A 24044-nucleotide genomic window follows, 5' to 3' on the forward strand; every position below is an offset into this window, starting at 1 on the left:
TTGCGTCCAACTGTTGTGTGGAATAAACACAGTTGCGAGTAGAAGACAAAATCATGACATAGAGGTAGGCAAAAAACCGTCATGTGCAGAATAAACACGACGTGAGAAGAAATACATACATTGTGTACATAAAATAGAAACCCTTCTTAGTCGCAGGAAGATGCTAACAGTCGCACACGAAAAAAAATTCGCGAATTTTAGGTGCTCAAAAGTTGCAGAAGCCCTCAATAAAACTCCGTGAAAAATAGCACTTCAGAAATTTGTGACCAAAAGTAGGAGAAGAACAATTGCGACCACTTAGCCTTCAAACACACAGGTACACACGAAAAAAAAAAACTTGACCACAAAACTTATTTCGAAAATCTTTTCACTAAAGAAAATTTCATGACGAAAAATCTTGAGGATTATAAAAATCTATGAAAAAAATTGTCTTGTGCTCTGATACCATGAAACATACAAGTTTTGAAGTATTGCATTAAATTATTTACAAATGAACAAGAGTTCATATAGCAATTACAAGAGACAATGTTTCCTTAACGAAACGATAGTTCACAAATTGCAAAATTAGAAACAAACTAATTTAAACCTAAAATACAATATTGACCATTAAATAAATAGATATGCTAAAATATTCTAATAGAATAGTTTAACTAATAACACATAAACACAAATGCTATGGTCAAATTAAATGCAAGATTCAATTCAAAGCCATGATTTACATCTTTGAGCTCACTTGCGAAACAAAGTTTGCACATTCCCCTAAGTAATTTAACTTTTAGCACACATGACGAGACATTTCAATAAACATCGTATACTGTCCCCTACTGGGATGCTGCCAATTTCCTAATAATGAACATCCATTACTCAATATTATCATGCCTTAAATTAATTTATTAAACTAGATAACCATATTTATCCATAGTACAATTGATAGTGGCTATATTCAAGCCCCATTTCTTACTTTCTAATCCTCAACCTTGGATGGGGATTCACTTGTCTAGGGCGCACTAACACCACCTCCATGTTATGGTAAATCGATGTATTAAACAAAGGAGACATAGGCTCCTTAAATAGATTTACAAAGACAATGTTTCTAAATGAAACAATCGTGAACTAAAAACAAAAAATAGAAACTAACTAAACCATAGATGAAAAAATCGGCTATAAATTGTTTAGATCACGATTTGTCAGGAGTGAAATGCCCAGCCTATAAAATTGGCAAAAAAATCGCCAACGATTTTCCCTACAAAATCGTGCAAAAATTGCGATTAAAATACAAAATATCGCGTTTTGATTTGACAGGAGTAAAAACCCTAAAAAGCGAAAATGTAGGAAGTTTTAACGCACGCGAAATAAAAAAATGTGTTTTCGGCTTCTTCATTCGACACGACTGAGCTCCCCGACGCCTGATGCCATTCATCCGCGCGATTGCGACTGATTTCTTCTTGTGGATTCATCTGTCGCATAGACTTTGTTAAGTCTCGTGGACATTACAATTATTTTTTCTTCTTCTTCGTCTGAGCTCCTTGACGACCAACGCAATTTAATGTATATGCATGTTTTTTTTTTAATATTTTAAAAAATTATATATTTAATGTTATAAATTTAATATGTTATTATGTGTGTTTTTTTATGTTAAGAAATTTAATGTTAATGTTATAAATTATGTTAAATTGTTAATATTATAATTTAATGTTAATGCTATAAATTATGTTAAATTGTTAATATTATAATTTAATGTTAATGCTATAAATTATGTTAATATGCTATTATGTTCTATAAATTTGATATATGTGTGTTTTTTTAGAATATTTTAAGAAATCATATATTTTCAAATGTTCGATAAATTTGACGATTTATGGCCGATTTTTTCCCAATTTTTTGCCGATTCCCAATTTTTAAATTTTTTTGGCCAAAAGATTTATTGCCGATTAAGAGTTTTTCATCTTTGAACTAAACTAAACAAGATGACCATTATAGAACATTACATTATTTTAATACCCTCCCTTAATAGTCATCGTTCTAACTACCCTACAAAAGACACAATCTGTAGGTCTTTTGATTGCAAACGCAAAGAAGGCTACCCCTTCTCTTTAGAACACTCTGTTGCTATTGAGACCCTCCCTAGATTTGCAAAATGTTAATGATCAAGAGTACAAGAAATCGTCCAACCTGATGAAGACACAATCTGTAGGTCTTTTGATCACAAACGCAAAGAAGGCTACCCCTTGTCTTTAGAACACTCTGCTGCTGCTGAGACCCTCCCTAGATCTACAAAATGTTAACGATCAAGAGTACCAGAAACGTCCAACCTGATGTTGGGAAAACAAAAACTGTCCCTCCCTGTTGCCAGAGACACCGAGAACAACTTCTCAAATTGAAACCATGATTTGGAGGAAAAATCGACAAACCCTCCAACAAATACAATTTTGACAAAAACCTCAAAAGCTCTTGTAGATGAGTAGTGAGCACTGTTCGCTCTAGCAACTCCAAAACATACTGCAAGATACCATGTTTGCAGATGTTTGCCCCAACAACTGCAGGTGCAAACCCAAAACAGACTGCAACAAAGCATGATTTTTGTGGACAAAATTGTCAAACCTTGAAAACTGGATTTTACAAATCATCGTTTTTGTTTGGAAAAATATAGTAAAAACCCTAAAATAGGAACGCTCGTCATGATTTTTGTGGAAAAAATTATAAACCGTTACAGATAATTTTTTTTTTTTTTAATAATAATTTTCTAAGGAAAAAATTATAAAACCTAGAATAATTTTTAAGGAGAAAAAATAATAAAAACCCTCAAATAATTTTTTTTAAGGACAAAATATTATAAAAACCCACAAATAATTTTTTTTAAGGACAAAAAATTATAAAAACCCACATTTTTTTTAAGGGCAAAAAAATTATAAAAACCCATGATAAGCAAACCCTAGTCGTGCAATTCTCAGAACCATCATTGGTAAACAAGTACTCCCTTTGCAAACAAAAAGACCACCTAGAAGGTAAGACGCCATCGTGAAAAAAAGAGTCGACATGATATTCCTTAGACATGTCACGTAATCTTTTCGTGTCGGCAAAGGACTCCTATCGTGGAATACAAAGATCACAAAACCCAGACGTCGCGTAGAGTAGAGGCAAAAAAACTTTCACTCACGCCCAAAAACAAAATCGTGACAAGCAAAAACAAGATTCGTACGCAGTAAAAAAAACCTTTGTCGGATGGGAGAAATCCGACGCAGTAGATATGACAAGAGTTGCGTGGTAGAAAAACGCGTCAAAGCATGCAAACTGCAAATAAAAAGTAAACGCTGAAGGAAGAAAAACCCTCATGCGCAACGCTCAAAAATGACAAATAGAGTATGCGTGCACACAGAAAAACCAGCAAAATTTAGAGGGAAAAAAATGGCATGATTCAGTCGTGAAAAACAGACGATAGTCGCGGGAGAGGAGTAGATCGTGGTGTGAGAGGTCATGTTTTTTCCTTAGAAAAACCAACTGCAACCAAAGAAACGGGACTTGGACTCGGACTCGACTCGGACTCGGCAAGGCTGACCCGGACTCGGACTCGGGACTCGGAGTCAGACTCAGCTGGACTCGGGAAAGTGAAAAACTCAAGAAATTTAGAGATTTTTAAAGATTTAAAACTTGTTTCATGCACCTTTTATTTAATACACCTTAAAGACACAATAGCATCATCAAACTCGGCTCATTTGATTACATACACAAGTATACATCAATCACATAAGCATAAACGCAAATTGTAGCTGAAGGAAATAACAAACATAGATATATAAAATTATAAATATTGTCAAATGTATACAATATTACAAAACTCATGGAATAAAAAATCCATGTCATCATATGATAATCATCAAATGTTCCACACAAATACCAAAGGTAAATTCAACTACAAGCCTATGGCTTAGAGGAGCGTGCACCCTCTGGCCTCGGCCCCCTGCGAAGGTGTTTAAGATAGGTCCTGGATGATTCGGTAGCCATAGCCGCTCCCCGTGACACCATGCCATGCTCACCAACATCAGGAACATCTGTGTCACTATCAGTATTTGCCTCTGAATCTCCTGTCTCTGCTCGTGCTCTCTGCTCCTCCTCTGCCATGGCTACAGCCTTAGCCTCTATATCTACCTGGTCGATCCAATCAGTGTCATCATCACTAAACACAGTGACAGGATCTGTCTCAGTGGCCCACTCTGCATCAGGATCAACCTCATCTAGAATGATAGGAGAGATATCAACTAATGCATTCTTTCTCATTCTCAGGCGGAGGTTGTAGTGAACAAAGACGAGATCATTCATCTTCTCCACAGATAATCTATTGCGTCTCTTGGAGTGTATGTGCTCAAACATACTCCAATTGCGCTCACAACCAGATGCGTTGCATGGTTGGCTCAAGATGCGAACGACCAACTTCTGAATATTTGGCGTCATTGGGCCAAAAAAGCTCCACCAATTATCTGAGTTTGAAATGAGAAAAATAAATAAAATCAGTTTCACTCATGAACTCATTTAACAATATATAATAAAACTAAAATTAAGCCTTACAATTTATTTTTACCTGGCATCATAGTTGTCCTACCGTCTTTGGCGATAGGACGAGAGAAGGTCTCCCCTTGTGCATTTGAGAACAACTGTAGCTCTCGAATAAGCTCTATCTGAGTAGTACCAGCAGGTGCCATCTTCTCCATGATCAAGTATAGCTCATTAAGGACCTCCACATCAGCCTTGAAAGAAGGGATAAAATGGAATGCCGGATTCAGATAATAGGCTGCTGCATGGATGGGCTTATGAAGCTGATGATGCCATCTCCTATCAATGATCTCTCAAATGGGACTATACTTGCTCTCATCTCCTCCATAGATGGATTTGATGCCCTATCCATGCCCTCATATATGTAGCCCATTGCGGGCTTTTCTCCATCCGCAACTCACAACAAAACCACCAAGGGCTTAACAAACTGCAAAATTGAAAATATTGTGTAATTTAGAAAAATGAGTAAATAAGAGAATATATATAATAAGTTATAAAACAAAAAGTTAAATTGTAGAATTTATAAAAAAATTACCTTCACTATCTCATCACAAGGGACCCAAAAGTCTCGCTCATAAAAAATGCAGTCTGCCATATCTTTCCCTGCAAGGGTGGCAGCATAGGATGAGGAAGACCACTCCTCACCAACAATCATACGTCTTAAGGCCGACTTAGAGCAAACCATGGACTGCAATGTGATGAAGTTTGTGGCAAATCTTGTGATTCTTGGATGAGCTAACTCCTGCTCTGTGTATTGTCTCATAAGAGCCAACACCCATGAGTGATTATATACAAATTTGCACACATTTCTCGCCCTTTCTACACATCTCATGACCCATGGGAGTTTTCCAATATCCTCCAACATGAGGTCAATGCAATGGGCAGCACATGGAGTCCAAACTATAGATGGGTGCCTCTCCATCAATAGTCTACTTGCAGCAACATAATTTGTTGCATTGTAATTAATGAAGTTACAAAATAGTAATTAATTTGCAAACAAAATTAGTTTGTAATCAAAAGTTTACCTGCAACAACATAATTTGCTGCATTTTCGGTCACCACCTGTACCACGTTCTCCTCACCCACCTCATCAATCACCTCCTTAGGTAGGTGGCATTCTTGCAATGGGTGGAGGCATTAATGGACTTGATGAAAACGGTGCCCCCTGAAATAAAAAAATAAAGCAAGATCAATGATCATTCAATAAACCATTAAATAAAAAATTAAAGACTAAATGAAACTAAAATTAATCAATTACATGTGGAAGAAACAAGAAAATTAACGAGAGTTCTATTTCTCCTATCCGTCCAACCATCAATCATGATGGTGTAACCTTTAGTGCTCCATATTTGGCGTTGTTCACCTAATTTCTTCTTCACATCATTCACCAATTGAGTCAAAATGTGTCCCCTCAAATCAGACTCAGAAGGGGCTTGGAACCCCGCCTCGCATATGGTAAGGGCATCAACCATTTCTTGCCAATAAGGAGACCTGTCACAAATAAATTCAATGAGATAAGTTAAGTAAGTCCTATGTAGTATGTACGAGGAAAATAAAACGAAGAATCAAAGTATAAAAATTAAAACAATCAAACATAAAACATTCACCTGGCTGTAAAATGGAACACTATCGTAGACCCAAAACCTGCCAACTGCCATTTTAGCGGCATCATGGACCTCCTTGTTCCAACCCATGCTCTCAAGCGACTGTTGGGACCCAGGAGTAGTGCGAGGCACAAAGAAGGTATCCAACCTAGATTTACGAATCCTAGGTCCAATGCTAACACTCCCACTACAACTACTATTGCTAGGAACATGAGAAGTGGCAGTGGCACTGCCACTTATAGAAGTAGAAGCGGAAGCACCAACACCAGCAGTAGCAAATTGAGTGGGATGATATGGAGGTAAGGAAGAAGGGCCTCCAACAACAACCTAATTGTGTCCGTCTTCCTAAGTTGCCTCTCTCCCAATGGCCGCTCGATCCTCCTTTTGTTTATTTTTCCTTTCAATTTCCTCAACCATTACTTAACAATAACGTACGGCCTTAGGGAGTGCTTTTAGCCATGGTTCGGTATCCTGTCCATGCACACCAAAAATATGGTATTTCAGTCTATATATACCTCCATAGAATATTGTTTTGCAAAATGTACATTTTGTTTGCCCCTTTCCTTGCCCTGGAAAATCCTCATGATATTTCCAAGCAGGGTCCTTTCTAATGGGGGGGTCTAGAAGGTGAAGTAGACATTGTAGGATAGTTATGTGAAACTTGAAGTTGAGGTAAATAATAAAGTGAAGTTTGCTGCAATAAAACATTACAAATACAAAATGAAATTAATACATACATTAAAAAAAACTGAGGTAGGGTTTGTAAATTTAATTTTTTTTTTTTTTTTTAACTTTTTTAACAAATTTTTTTTACAAACCCTACATACAACCCTACATGGTACAACTACATACTACATACTACATAGTAACATACAAACATACAAAAGATTTTGGAAGAAAATGTAAAACTTTCAAAATAAATGAATAGAAAATGAAATTTTTGCATACAAGAAACAAAAAAATCTTCCAAAAAAAAATCTTACCTTTTACAACAAGCTTGAAATGAGCTGCAAACTCTTCCTATCCAACTCTTGATGCACCAAATACAAACAGAATGCAGCCCCAATGTGATAAATGGAAGAAATCTTGAGCTTCCTCCTTGCTGGTTTTTCTTCAATGCGCCCTTGTTTTTCTTCACAACTCACTTTTCTCCTCCTATTTCTCCAAATGAATGAAATGAATTTCACTTTTAGGGTTGGAGGATAAATAACATAAAAAAGAAGAAGTTAAAAAAGCTTTAAAAAATGCTTTTTTTTTTTGCCTTTTTTGGGCCTTGCCGCTGGCCGAGTCCTAGGCACGGGACTCGCTGAGTTTGGCAAGTTTATGCCAAACTCGCCAACTCGGCGAGTTCGTCCCCTGGACTCGGACGAGTCCGAGTTCGGGCTCGCTAGACTCGGGGGGCATAACTCGGACTCGGACTCCCCGAGTTTGCCGAGTCTAGGGCGATTTTCTTATCTCTGACTGCAACAGAAACCCTCGAACCTCTTTGCACAAATTTCTTCTCAAAAAATCCGCAAAAGATAACAACATCGGAAAACAAATCCAAAACAGTGAACCTTCACCCTCAAAAAAATTTGCCTTGAAATCCGACCCCTAAAAAAAGTTCAAAAGAAAAATATTTTTTCTCGAAAACCTTGAGCCCTCTTGTGAGGGAGTCAGACCCAGACTGGTCCTCGCTCTGATACCATGTTATGGTAAATCGATGTATTAAACAAAGTAGACGAAGGGTCCTTAAATAGATTTACAAAGACAATGTTTCTAAATGAAACAATCTTGAATTGAAGACAGAAAGTAGAAACTAACTAAACTAATAAACAAGATGACCATTATAGAACATTACATTATTTTAATACTCCAGATTGGGCCCAGGTTTTAGGAACATCTGTCTAGACCACCCTTGGGGCTCACCTAATTTGGGATGGACTTACTACGCCTCTCCCTAACAACACCACACCTCACCTTATGGGGGGGGTGCGGGGGCGGGGCAATAGAAATGATCAAGGGCTATGAATAGGCTAGTATCTTTTGTATTATGAATATATATGTCACCAATAGAAATTAAGCAAATTTTTATAAACTTAATTAACCAATATAGGATAGCAAATTGGACTGCATCCTCTTTTGTCATTGGGCTGAGGGTAAAATAGGTATTCAACTTCTGTAAGCATGCATGGGCTGTTATTTTATTAGATCTATCGAAGTTTGGAAGAGTTACTTTATTCACCCTATGTCTCAAGTCTTTACTTGGATGTCTCTTTTCTTTTCTAGGTGCCTCATGTTTCTTTGCTTTACAAAATTCCCTAAATGGTATGGTTTTCCTCACCTCAGGGTTTAAACTTGCAAAAACTATAGCAATTTCCTCAGTGCTATTTGTGGGTGGATTAATTTCTTCTAACCTAGGTAGGGAAGAGGGTTTTGGTATCCTAGATGTAGAGGATCCATTATTATTTTCTGAATGATTTGAGCTTATGTCTCTCCCATTTGAGAAATTGGTCTTAAGACTATTGATTGAATTTCCCATGTTTTGTAAGGCCTAGAGAAGTACTTGGGTTGTTCTTTCATTTTGATCCATTAATGCCTGGGTTGTCATCGCCATGAATGTTTTCATTTCCTCTCCCATTGGTTCATCCATGTTATTGTTTTGAGTGGGGTTAGGGTTTGCTGCTAGTTTCTTTCTTTCACTTTCTAAGGCTCTTTGTGCCCTTTGGCTATGTTGCATTAATTTATCTTTCACAGGATGGCAGGATAAAAGCTCTGACACCAATTGTAATGTCCCTTACTAGGATGCTGTCAATTTTCTAATAATCAACATCCATTACTCAATATTATCATGCCTTAAATTAATTTATTAAACTAGATAACCATATTTATTCATAGTACAATTGATAGTGGCTATATTCAAGCCCAAATTCTTACTTCCTTTCTAATCCTCAACCCTAGATGGGTATTTACTTGTCTAGGACGGGCTGACACCACCTCCATAATTGGGCCCAGGTTTCAAGAACATCCGTCCAAACCACCCTTGGGGCTCACCTAATTTGGGATGGATTTACTTGCCTCTCCCTTACAACACCACACCTCTCCTTATGGGGGGGGGGGGGGGCAATAGAAATAATTAAGCAAGTGGGCTGAATAGGCTGGTATCTTTTGTGTTATGAATATATATGTCAACAATGGAAATTAAGCAAATTGTTATAAATTTAATTAACCAATATAGATCTTATTACTTTTGTTATATGTACAAAAATAAGAACAAATGTAACTGTTGTGCTATATATAGTATTCAGATATAATATAGCTGTAGATAAATATTTGATTCATAAGTAAGACATAGCAACCCAATCTCATGCCCCAGTAATGTTTGCAATAACCTGCCTGTGAATGATGCCGTCTGCAGAGAATCTGATCTGCCAGTCAGGTAATTATCCTTCGATGCCCCTGCCTTCAATGCTGACTTATTCTTCTTATACCTCCTTCATTGGTTTTGTAGGGGTGTGATCCTCCCTTAAGTTGTGGCTGCTTAATGGGCAGTGTCCCTTCCTTGCAAATCGCATGAATCTTCATGCCTCTTCATACTTAATCTTCTTAACTAATATTTTATTGTTTATTCTTAACTAACCCCTTCATTTGCTCAAGAGGAGATCACTGTTGTTGAGTAAGGAGAGGGTCGATCCAATTGTAATTTCATTACCTTTGTTCTGTAATATCCTGGCTGCTGTTATCAGGCGATTATAACCCATGAAATTGTGAAGTCTTACTTTGTAAGACAATTTCATGTCAAGATTTGTGGATAATAGGGTTTCCGATCGGGGATATGACACATTGAGAAACAAGATTAGCATAACAAATGTCATTGAGCATATAGCAAAATCACAATAACGCTGAATACTTGATGAATAACAATTTCAGCATAATGCAGGCATGAAACCATTGAAGAAACTTAAGTGCAAAAAGACGCTTATTTGTACCGTTTATAAAGTTTCATGAAATAAATAAAATGAATTAATTGCACTTCTACCCTTACCATGACTGCTTGTATGATCTACAAGCTTTATTGCAAATTATCTAGTCCACTAATTGTAATGCTACTGCTGTTTGATTTGATGATGCTTTCCTTTGTTCCAATGAAGCCTGGGAAACCCTTTGATGAAACTAAAATTTTGACTATTCAATGACCATTGGTGACTCAAATTTAAATCCTCTAATGACGTTTTGAAAATTCTGACTTTTTAACTGTTGGTGAAGTTGTGTAAGGTTTTTGAAAGTTTGTTTATTTGATTAACACCTTACCCAAAAATGAACATTTTCTTGCTCATTTTTTTAAAAAAAATACCCTTTTTGTTGGCTTGATCACTAAAATTGGATGTTGAATAATTCATGCAACTTCATTTTTGAAAACAATCTTTTTGATTGTTCGAATCTTTGAAAAAGCACCAAAGTTATAACACTTATTTGCTGGAAATCATAATTTGGAAATTGGATTGGTCAACAAGAAATACACAATGAATGATGAAAAATAGAGAATATCAACTCTAAAAAATATTCAATCACTCACTAGAATTGAAAAATCTTCATTACAATGCTTGAAATCAATCTTTGAGACCTTTGAAAAATCAGAAAATACACCATGATTGCTCATGGACAGTAAAAATGAATTTTCTCGTGAATAATATATGCTGACTTTTTTATAGACATTCACCTTGTTTTTTTTATAAATATCAATTACGATTTTTAAATAATAATAATTACTAATTAATATTATTAAAAATCATTTTATAAGTCCATACAAAATAGGGGCATTTTTAATTTTATGGCAGCAGCTTTTGCAAACTTCATAAACCGCTAATTTGTTGCCCTATATAAGGTGCACTTTTCGTGATCTCCACGCTCTTTTTAAAAAACATTGCAATCTTTGCCCAAAAGTACGCCTTTCTTCATTTAGATTTGGGTGCACCTTTTGGCCTTGGGTACTTTTTCTATTTGTTTTTATTTTTTAACTTTTTCTAGTGTTGATAGTTTGTGAATGTTTAGTGTTGAGTCATTGACAGTTTATGGGTGATATTTAGCCGATAGGCTAGATTGTGTTGGGTTTTCACCCAAACCTGTCTCATGCATGAACAAGTTGTCTCGCTGTGAAACCAGTGCCCATAATACAAGCTCGGTAAACTTTCAGCAGCTCAAACAATCCTTCTGTCAAGTCTGATAACTTGCAACCACTCACGTCTGATTGATTTGAATACATTTATGTCTGCAGATTTGATTTAATGTTCGAATCATATCAGATTTGATATGATCTTTATCAGATTTCTATAGCCCTAAAATCCCTAGATTGAAGATTGGTTTTGGCTTGTCTCATTTTAAAAATATCTTCTATGGTATGTTTTCGTATTTTTTCCTTGCAAACTCTGCCCATTTATTCTATTGGCATCATTTTTGAGCAGGATCTTGAGGTACGTAACTTGTTAATGCATTATAGCTTCGGTAAGATAAATGATTGAATGAGAGATAAATGAAGTCTCTCATTCAATCATTTATCATATCGATAACTATGACAAAACCTTCAAGCAATTAATTCCTCTTTGATAGCCATTCTACATTTGCATATGAATAACCTATTCAGTTCGATCAAACCCTTAACATTGATAACCATACTATATCTTTTGTTTATGTTCATCGATTAGTAAATCTTGCATTCCGATTTATATCGATTAACATAATTGATAATAAATAAATGATTAATCAAAACACCGATTAATATCGGGTTGCATATGCTTCAATATATCGGGTGGCATGATAAGATTACCGATAGTTATCGGTTGTTAAGCCTACACCAATAGTTATCGGTTGTTAAGGCTAACATGCCGATAACTATCGGCTGTTAGTATTGTGCAAACACCGATAGTCATTGGTTGTTAAAGTATTTACACACCGATTGATATTAACAATGAACATGCATTTGTTTGGTATTAACAAAGAGGCACGATCAAGTAATGTCTTGATCGGTCATGACCGATCAAGGCATTGCTTGATTGTACCCCATTTGTTATATACTTATATTGAGTGGCATTCGTGAGATAGGACATAGAAAATAACAAATGCTCCTCTCACCTGCCACAAACAAGAAGATAGTCAGATTCATATATTAATTCAATAATATATATAACAAGATTATTATTAAATAGAATATAACTTGCATATTGAATGTAAATTGAACATCATTTACATGGTATCAGAGCTATAGTTAAATCGAACCTGAGGCTGTTCAATTTTACGTAACATTCAAATCAAGCATATATTCAACATTACAATCCTATCAATGGCTAGCGCTATCAAATTTGAAGATAGACTCGCAGGAGGTGACGACTTCTTTGCATGGAAATTCAGAATTAAAATGATTATAAAAGAAAACAAAGTTGAATCATTTGTAAAGACTGAAACTAAAGAACTTGAGACTGAACCTGACAAAGCAATTTGGAAAGAAGGAAATGATAAGGCTATCAAAATCATAGTTGATGGGGTAAGGAACAACATTATGCCCATTATAAAGAAATATGAAACAACCTTCAACATGTTCAAAGCACTTGAAGACGCCTTTGAAATATCGAATGCCAGTAGAACCTTGGCTCTAAAAAGAGAGATAAATCACATAGCCATGATAAAAAGAGAATCAGTCAATGCCTACTTCATGCGAATATCTACCCTAAGGGATGAACTGGCAACCCTTGGATATGAGATCCAAAGCAAAGAATTAACCCTCATTGCTTTAGATGGGTTGCCTAGCATCTGGGAAACATTCGTCCAAGGCATCAGTGCAAGGGATAACTTCCCAAAATTTGATAGGCTAAAGGCTGACTATCTCCAAGAGGAATCAAGGCAAAATAAGAAAGGGATCAAACAAAAGAATATAGATGAAAGTCTTCAAGTTCTAAATACGAAGTCAAACAAAAAGGGCAAGCAGAAGCAATTCAGGAAGAGAAAAGGTCGTCACGGCAAAAACTCCTTCCAGAAGGACCTCTCTCAAATTCAGTGTTACAGATGTGACAAATTTGGGCACTATGTTGCCAAATGTCCAGAAAGAGCTAAACAAGCCACATTTGCGAAAACAGGAAAATCAAAAGGGGAAGAGGACTCTGAGAAGTATGTGCTCTATTCATCACTCACAAATCAAGCATCAAACAAAGTGAACTCCTGGGTGATCGATAGTGGCTCATCCAGACACATCACAGGATTCAGAGAAGTACTAGACTCTATGAAAGAGGAGAATGATGAGGAGGTAACCATCGGAGATGACTCTACACACTTTGTCAAAGGAGTTGGAAACTACACCATCAAACTAAAGTCAGGTGTATCATTACAACTTAAAGGAGTGCTATATGTTCCAGGCATTAAGAGGAATCTAGTCTCAATATCAGCACTGGAGGACAATGGATACAGAGTGACCTTCATGGACAACAAAGTGTTAGCTTGGCCAAAGAACTCATCCATCAAGAAAGCTAAAACAATTGGTCAAAGACAAGGCTACTTGTATGAGCTATGCACAAAGCCCAACTTAGCCCTAATTCATGAAACTACAGATGCCAATGAAATTTGGCATAGAAGACTAGGCCACCTAAATTTTAGAGCTTTATCATCAATGGGAGACCTTGTCACAGGTCTACCTAAGCTAAAGCAATATCATTCTGGGGCATGCACAGGATGTGCCCTAGGTAAAAATACTAAGGGTGCTTTTCAGAGTAGTACCAGGAAAACAAGTAAAATTTTAGAGTTAGTTCATTCTGATGTATGTGGACCTATGTCTGTAAATTCATTGGGGGGATTTCTGTATTATGTAATATTTATTGATGACTACTCTAGGAAAACCTGGATCTACTTTCTGAAATGTAAATAATCAGAAGAGATCCTTAACAGGTTTAAAGAATTCAAATCACTAACAGAGAATTACTCAGGAAACAAAATTAAAACCCTAAGAACTGATAATGGGGGGGAATACACATCATAATTATTTAAAGAGTTTTGTAAAAATTCAGGGATTAAGAGGGAGTTAACAATACCTTGCAACCCTCAACAAAGTGGGATAGCAGAAAGAAAAAATAGGACAATCGTTGAAGCTGCCAAAGCTATGATTCTTGATCAGAATCTGAATATCAATCTTTGGGTAGAAGCAACTAGCATTGCTATATATATTCAAAACATATGTCCTCACTCTCATCTTGAAAATAAGACCCCTGAGGAAGTCTTTACTAAATCAAAACCGGATATAAGCCACCTTAGGATTTTTGGATGCCCTGTCTATATTCATGTACCTAAGGAGAAAAGATTAAAATTAGAGCCTTTTGGAAAAAGGGGAATCTTTGTAGGATATAGTGAAACCTCCAAAGCCTACAGGATATATATACCTGGTCAAAAGAATATTGAACTAAGTAGGGATGTGATCTTTGAAGAAAACTTAGCTTTCAAAAGAGCCCAAAGCTCTCTAGATCCTGAAGTCTATATCCCCACCCCTAGCTTAGATAGAGAATCTACTCCTGAGCTTCAAAGGGAGAATCCTGAGGAAACTATGAGTGAAACTCAAAATCCACCTAGAGAAAACCTCAAGAAAAGACCACTATGGGCCACCAAAACTGTAGAAGAAGCTCAAAAGTTTGTTGCTCCTCTAGGAACCTTCAGAGAAAGCAAAAGGCCTAATAAATTCACTAGCTATGTTGCCCTTATGAATGATCTCTCTAAAGCTGAACCAAACAATGTATCAGATGCACTTGAACATCAAGTATGGAAGGATGCCATGTCTGAAGAGTATCAGTCCATTATGAAAAATGATGTTTGGGAGATTGTTCCTAGGCCAACTAAGAAATCTGTGGTTTCATCTAAATGGCTTTTCAAGATCAAACATGTTGCAGACGGCAGTATTGAAAAACACAAGGCCAAATTTGTAGCTAGAGGATTCTCACAAAGGGAAGGAATAGATTATGAAGAAACTTTTGCACCTGTTGCCAGGTATACATCAGTAAGAGCTGTATTAGCCATTGCAACAACAAAGGGGTGGAAGGTACACCAAATGGATGTTAAGACAACTTTTGTAAATGGTGAGATCTCAGAAGAAGTCTACCTAGAGCAACTTGAAGGTTTTGAAATTCATGATGCAAAGTCTCATGTGTGTAGACTCAAGAAAGCTCTCTATGGGCTCAAACAGGCTCCCAAGGCATGGCATGAAAGAATTGACACCTATCTCTCAGGACCAGGCTTCTCCAAAAATGATGCAGATCCTAATCTCTACTACAAAAGAAATAAAGGTGATATGCTAATATTGATTTTATATGTTGATGACTTATTAATCACAGGAAATGATCACCTTCTAGATCAATGCAAGAAAGATCTATCCAAAGAATTTGATAATTACTTCCTAGGATTGGAAGTATGGCAAAATTCTGACAATATTATACTAAACCAAGGAAAGTACACCTTGGATATTTTGAAGAGATTTAGAATGCTAAACTGTAGACCCATGACCTCTCCTATGGAAACCAATTTACATAAACTTAAAGAAGCAGCAACAGAGTCACAACACACTGATCCTACTCAATACAGACAGATGATTGGGTCCCTGATGTACCTGGTAAATACAAGACTAGATATATGTTATGCAGTTAATGCTCTAAGTCAGTTTATGTGTGAACCGAAGGAGATACACCTGGTTGCAGTAAAGCACATTATGAGATACCTACAAGGTACCCTAAACCTTGGTCTCAAATATGAGAAAGTTGATATAGACCTACATGAATTTACAGATTTAGATTGGGCTAGAAGTGTGACAGACAGGAAAAGCACTTCAGGGTGTTGCTTCAGTCTAGGTTCAGCTATGATATCTTGGATCAGCAGGAAGCAGTCTTCTGTAGCTCAAAGCTCCACCGAGGCAGAATACATTGCAGCTTCTATGGCTGCCCGAGAGGCAGTATGGCTTAGGAAGTTGCTTGTGGGGTTGTTTGGAGAACCTATGAAACCCACTGTTATACACTGTGACAACCAGAGCTGCATAAAACTTTCAATAAATCCAGTGTTTCATGACAGATCCAAGCATATTGAGATTCCATACCACTATGCGCGAGATATGGTAGATTAGAATGCAATCCAACTATAATATGTTTGTACACGAGATCAAACTGCAGATATTCTGACCAAACCTCTTTTCAGTGTGAAGGTGGATCACTTTAGAAAAGGTTTAGGTATGATAGAAAGGTAATTTGCTTTGTAATCTGTATTTGCATATCTATAAGATGTTTAATGTGTAAACCTCTTTGTCATGATAGGACATTTTTTGAATTTTATCCCCTGGGTTCATATCTAAGAGGTGATGATCTCTCAAGATAATGAACACTTGTATGGAGACATTATAAGGTGACGATCTTATAATGTCCAAACTAGTTATCATGTTGGATCTCTGGTGTGTCATGGATGTGCCATGATTGTGTTGTGATAAAACATTTGTATAAAGTGTTAGTGCACATATCACAACTTGGATAAGATGAGAAGTTATTCCTCCTCATATGACTATCCTTAAGTATTGCGTGTGTAGGCAATACTGATATCACATGCTTAAGTGATATCCTGTCAATCACAAGATTGATGTGGTGGACTTCAGTATCACGTGTTTAGGTGATACTTCATATCATATGATTAGGTGGTATGATTTTCTAGAATGTCAAAAATGCTAACTATTATTTGAATTGTGATGCTTGAATATATTGTTTACATTCATCTTACCTAGCTAAGAGGGAGTGTTAATGCACGATAGCTTTGGTAAGATGAATAATTGAATGAGAGATAAATGAAGTCTCTCATTCAACCATTTATCATATCGATAACTATGACAAAACCTTCAAGCAATTAATTCCTCTTTGATAGCCATTCTACATTTGCATACAAATAACCTATTCAGTTCGATCAAACCCTTAACATTGATAATCATACTATATCTTTTGTTTATGTTCATCGATTAGTAAATCTTGCATTCCGATTTATATCGATTAACATAATTGATAATAAATAAATGATTAATCAAAACACCGATTAATATCGGGTTGTATATGCTTCAATATATCGTGTGGCATGATAAGGTTACTGATAGTTATCGGTTGTTAAGGCTAACATGCTGATAACTATTGGCTGTTAGTATTGTGCAAACACCGATAGTCATCGGTTGTTAAAGTATTTACACACCAATTGATATTAACAATGAACATGCATTTGTTTGGTATTAACAAAGAGGCACAATCAAGTAATGTCTTGATCGGTCGTGACCGATTAAGGCATTGCTTGATCGTACCCCATTTGTTATATACTTATATTGAGTGGCATTCGTGAGATAGGACATAGAAAATAACAAATGCTCCTCTCACCTGCCACAAACAAGAAGATAGTCAGATTCATATATTATTTCAATAATATATATAACAAGATTATTATTAAATAGAATATAACTTGCATATTGAATGTAAATTGAACATCATTTACATAACTTACCATGGTCCGAGTGAGTTTTATTGGTTGGAATCTGTATGCAACTGGATCGATGTTTTTGCTGTGTTTTATTTGATTCTAAAACGATTCTGTTGTTGCCTGTTGAGGGTGTTTTTTAATTTTTCACTATGGAAGCTCAGGGTTTTGAGTTCAACAAGAGTTGAATAACAAATATGTCTTGCATTGTGGCATCAGCAGCCGGTTCCCCTGTTTTGGGCTCCTGCAGGTCTCCTTCCGTAGTGGTGGGCCGAGATGTTGTCTCCTGCTGGAAAGGTTGTGGGGAAAAATTTGGCACAGAACTCGGCATCATCCACTGCCATCGTCCATCGCCATCCTGCACTGATCTTTCACCACATGTTCTCAAGAAAAGACTTATTTGGTTAAAAACTTTGCTCTTTCATTCGAGCTCAACAGGCATTGTACTTTCCACAACAGAACTTCCAGCCTGTGCCAAATTAAGAGCTTTGGAACCGGGCATGAAATACATTAGAGCATAATGGAAAGGAGATATCTGTCAGATGTTGTAGTTGCAACTTGCAAGTGCTCTTAGAGACATGTATGCAAAATGCGGAAGAATATATGCGGTATGTGAACTATTCCACAGTATACCTCAGAGAAATGTGATCTCTTGGAATGCTATGGTTGTTGGATATGCACAAAATGGTTTTCTTGACAAGGCTTTAAAGATTTGCAAATTTATGCCTAAAACAGATGCGGTCTCTTGGAATTCAATGATTGCAGGATATGCACATAATGGATATGCTGAGAATGGGTGATACGAAACAGGGCCTAGACATACATCAATCCATAATCGAAACTAGATTTTTGTCAACTGTTGCAGTTGCAAGTGCCCTTGTAGATATGTATGCAAAGTGTGGAAGCATACACACTGCAGGTGAATTGTTTGAAAAAATGCCATGCAAAATGGGTGTTTCATGGAGTACTATGATTGGAGGATATCTGCAAAATGGTGTTCCTGATGAGGCTTTAAAGCTCTTCGAAGGAATGCCTAACAGAGACGAGGTTTCCCGAACTGCAATAAGTGCGGGATATGCTCAAAATGGGTTTACCAAAAAAGCTTGGGAAACTTTCAAGCAAATGCAATTGGCAGGTGTAAAGCCAGATTCAATAACCTTTGCTAGCACCCTCCCTACCTGTGATAAAATGGGAGCTCTGGAACAGGGTATGGACATACATCAAAGCATGATGAAGGTGGATTTTTGTTAAGTATTATCGTTGGAGATGCTTTGGTAGATATGTATGTAAAATGTGGAAGCACAAACAAGGCATGTGAACTGTTTGACAGAACACCTCAAAGAGATGTTGTCTCATGGAATGAAATGATCACAAGATCTGCAAGAAATGGATGCCTTGAAAAGGCTTTAGAAAATTTTAAACAAATGCAATTGGCAGGTAAAGTGGCAGAATGATTAAGGGTGTGGCTTTTAGGCTACCATCTATATTAGGAAGCCTTTGCCTTTTCATCATCAACTATGGAAAAAAGACTCTATCTCAGCCTTGCATGAGGAAAATTAGTTATCTAGCTATTGCTGTGAGGGGGAGAGAAAAGAAGCCTGCTTAGGCAAGATATTGCTTTTGTGCCTTCTCTCTGAACATGCTGAATTTGAGAGCCTCGGAATTTTGAGAGACAACTTAGAGGTTTTCATAAAATAAGCCTCAACTTCTAATTTTTTGGCATTGGCTTAAGAGGAAAAGGTTGAACCCAAATTTTTCATATTGGATGTAATAACTTTTGTTAGGCAGCTTTAAATTGGTTGCTAAAGCCATCCCTCTGCATGGGGCCTCTTAAAATTTTGGCATTAGATTAAGAGGAAAAGGTTGAACCCAAAATTTTCATATTGGATGTAATAACTTTTGTTAGGCAGCTTTAAATTGGTTGCTAAAGCAATCCCTCTGTATGGGTAATGCTTTGTCAAAAGCTATTGGAAGCAATTTCTAGAACCCAACAAAAATTAAAAATAGGATATGCCAAAGTATCACCACATATGCATTGAACTTATGCCTCTCATACCAACGTAAAATGTAGGTGTTATCCAGAAAGTAACAAGAACACATATTAAACTAAGGGATTCGAAAGATAACGAAATAATTGATTTAGAATGTAATAAATCACAAACTGACAAAAGAAAAAAAATATGGCCGTGAAACCAAGGCAAGTGACTAACCTCAAGAATCTGCTCAAATTATGTCTTGTTGTCAGTAATGCCAATGAAGAAAAAGGCCAGGGTCTTCAGAATTTGTTTAGCAAACCATACCATAGTTGAAAACTTTCAAAATGAACAGTACCAAACAAATCTCCACTAATCGCGCTTCCACAGGATATAAAACACAAGCGAAGCTTTACATGGCTAGGTAATTTTGTCAAATACTTCACATGCTAAGTGTACACTTCCACATTTTGCATACATGTCTACCAGGGCACTTGCAACTGCAACATCTGACAAATATTTGCTTCGAATGATGCTTTGGTGGATATCTACACTCTGTTATAAAGCTCCCATTTTAAGAGAATTTATGACAAAATTTCATGTAGTCTGTTGCATTAGGTTGTAGGTTGTAAATAATACATAGTAATGTGGCAAAACAGATAAAAATTTAATAAAACTATTACATGATTCCCGTGGCTGATAAATTGGATACCCAATTAATTAGACTTCACCTCATATAAACAGATTTTTACCATACAACTCTTTCAAGTTTACATTCAGCCTAAAAGTGGCGCTTACACTTTTGAATAAGATTTTTAAGATGAAAAGATGTTCATGTCATTTATGTTTAAGTATCAGCTGAATCAAGCCTTATGTAAGCACTCCATACCAATGTGAAATGTAGGTGTTATCCATAAAGTAACTAGAACACATATTAAACTAAACTAAAAAACAAACCAGTTGAAACTGTACCTCATGGTTCTCAAGTTGTAATTCTTCTTTTATATCCTTCACCAAATCCTCATGATTTCTTAGAACCTCACCGGAAACATGGATAATCATTACAGAATCAGGGTAGCTAAGTAAGAGAACATAATTGTTAATTGCAAAGATGTGAATCTAAAAGAATCCCCGTCACAAATGAGGGAGCATATCTATTCCACACTTATATAAATGGGAAAAATCAAAATGTGGTTCCTCCATGAATAAACATAAAAACAACACATTTCTATTGTAAACAACAAATTAAGTTTACATCATGGCACAAATAAGATAAGAAAAACAGAAAGGTATTTATGTAAATTGGCATTGGAAAATTTAACCGTTTCAAGCCAACTTACAAAATGACACATGCACTTATGTGACATAAGCAAAACTTTCACCATCCATAAGTATCTTTGTTGAAATGGCCAGTATTGGAACTACACCTGATCTAATTCCTATTATTAATACTATAATTCTATTAAGATTCTACCATGAAAAAACCAAGTAATTGATATAAAATAGCACTTGTTGAGCTACAGTAGCCAGAGGATCTCTAGATGACTTTAAGTGTGATGATGGTACAAATTGGAAAATTTTGTAAGAGAATGAACTAGATGGTTGATAATGAAGAGAAGGAAGTATTCAAGCTGAAGTTGTTCATTAAAAATGCAGGATGAAAAGAAATAACAAACAATAGAAGCCAGGAAATTCCAAAATTCTGTAGAGAATTCATTGTTAACAATTCTGTCTGGATGCATGCATCTTCCCTGATTTTGTTTAAATGGAAGATCTAGACATCTGCTTTTGTACAACAACAAGAAACCAGTTGATTCAATAATGCCCTTTTGCACTTTTTCTTCCAACAAATCTAATCTCCATACATAAAACAATATTTCTTAGTGTTGCAGTTGCTGCATTGATTTTAGAAGAGGTGGCTCTGCATTTGGTCTATTAACCTATCTGAGATGTTTAATGCTAACCAAATGGAGGAATACAAAATATCCTTTTTTAGATCAGTTAGCTCAATGGAACACTACAGCTTTTATTTTACTTTTGTATCTTCAAGATTTTTGGACCTCATTGAGTTTGTATGGTAAATATGGTTGAGTTATTTGTCTCAATATAGCAATCAACTAAATACAAGGTCTAGACTTATGGGGCTTATTAAATTTAAAATAGTTTGACTATCCCCGAAACAATCTTCTACATAGCAACAATGGCAGTTTTTTTCATTTCATTTATTTCTGCCTTCTAATATAGTACCCAAAGTAATTCTTACTATCGGTGTAACCCTTGCACCTCCTTTTGATGCAAGTGATAGTATGTAAGTTTGTTGGCTGCGTGTTGTTGTAGACATGGTGACATTTTTGTGACTTGGCCATTTGCCGTTGATATTCTTTAATATTCCATGTTGAATTTGGTGCTGCAGTTTGGTGATAGTATTTGCATCATATTTCAACGCAGGTTTGGAGAGATGCTTAGGCAGCTGGGGGAAACACATGGAGGCATTGCACATTTTGTTTTTTGTTTTTTAATTTTATTTTTAATAAAATTTAATAAATGGGAGGCTATTGTCTTATTTTGTTTTTATTTAATTTTTTGGTATATCAAAATTTAATATTTTAAAATATTTAATTTAGATTTTTAATTTTTAATATATTTAATATATAAATTTAACATATGTACAGTATTTAAATTTTTAAAACTATTTTTATTTTATTTTTTAATTTTATTATATTGTATTAAAGTTTAATACAGTATTATTTTATTTACAATAATTATGTTTAAATTGTTAATAAATTTCTAATATAATTTGTAATTTTCGTTTTAAATTATAAATTATTTTAGAGAAAAAATATTAAGACAATAATTATTATTCATATTTATTTGCATCTTTTTGCATAGATTTCAAATCTATTTAGTAGTGTTTACCTATTTTGACAATTTTGAGGATTTATTTCTTCTATAATTTTTTTTTTTTGAAAATTTATATTATTCGAATTCAATCATATATGGTTATTTTGCAAATTTATATTATTCGAATTTAATCAGAATTTTTTTGTTTCAATTTTATTAGCTGACGAATTAATTTGAATTTTATCTTTGCTGAACTTGAACATAACACAAACCTTGGGACCTAGTAAAGAGACTTATGGATGAGCACTATTAGTCTTATTGCTTAGCTTGTCATGTTGACATTTTCATTGAAATTATAAATTTATAATTTATCTAACACTATAAGAATATGTATCTCCTTCCAATCTCAATTCACTCCATTTTATGCTTAGCATTGATTATTGTAATTCTGTTGAAGGCATTTCAACATCCTAGTTTTTGATTTGTGCTCATTTGCTAACAGCCAATTTAGTAATTTAAGAACATAATTGTAGAGAATGTTGGCAGAAGTTTTGTGCTGATTTGTTTTCTTACATATGTTCTTATTTACATTCCATTTTTACCTTTTCCAGTTATTAATAGCATTTGCTTTCTGTTTGGTTCCGAGTTCTTACATATTGCAATTTACTTATTGTAAATCATTCTCTTTGTATGTCATTTCTCATTTTAAATCTTTAATTTCTCATGTATCAATTTCATGTAGACTATAATGTTCAGAAAGTGACATCATTGATGCATCAATGTTATTTAACTTTTTTTTCTTCTATGTGTAATGTTTTTGCAGGGCCCTTGAAAATCTAGACAAGTCAATATTTCAAGGACGATTGCTGCATGTTATGCCTGCAAGGAAGCCACCGCCTGCCCCAGAAAAAACACTGTATGTAGAGCTTTTGTTTGGAAGCCTTTTTATTTTTCCAAAGTTGGTTGCTTATATGATATGATTTCCATTTCTGAATGTTCATGTACACAAGAGAAGCCTTCGTTTATAGGCAAAAAATCTTGCAAAGACATTCAACATTTTGAACTCCCACCAGCTAACTTTCAGCTTTTTCCACTTACTTTTTAATTTATTTTTACAGACGCTTTGAATAATTCTACTAACTCTTTTGCATCTGGATTCGACTGATTCAAAACAAGTATAATTTTCACATTAATTATGATGAGTGTCCTCATTATTTTCTTCCTCCTTTGAGGAATTTGTTTACATTTACGTCAAATGAATCACAACCTTATCTTAGCTACCAAGATGAGCCAAGAGAAAATGGAAGCTGGAGGATTATGGAGTACAAGCTGGCTTGTGATCACGGACAATGATGGAGTTCCTAGATAGATATAATTTGAATGTTGAATGAGGGCAGCTGTCCCACTGGTGAATGAAATATTTTGGAGAATGAAATATTGTTTATACCAAAAATGTACTCACATGAAGATATGTGCCTTATAAATTAATGCTCTACATTGGAGATGGTTTTGTGGTAATATGAAAGTTTGATACAAGGGGTAGAACTGTTGATTTTTATACTTTCAGATTAATGTAAAACTCAGAAAT

The 24044-nt window shown here is 35.4% G+C and overlaps 1 protein-coding gene across 1 annotated transcript in view; it reads left to right on the plus strand.

Annotated features, from left to right (window-relative positions):
- Positions 1–24044, plus strand: part of LOC131078359 (uncharacterized) — a 130940-nt gene that overhangs the window by 20994 nt on the left and 85902 nt on the right. The window contains exon 6 of the mRNA XM_058016032.2: positions 23280–23372. Within this exon, the coding sequence (XP_057872015.2) occupies positions 23280–23372 (93 nt within the window). The remainder of the gene's footprint in view (positions 1–23279; positions 23373–24044) is intronic.

This window comes from Cryptomeria japonica, chromosome 3 (genome assembly GCF_030272615.1).
Source record: "Cryptomeria japonica chromosome 3, Sugi_1.0, whole genome shotgun sequence".
NCBI lineage: Eukaryota > Viridiplantae > Streptophyta > Pinopsida > Cupressales > Cupressaceae > Cryptomeria > Cryptomeria japonica.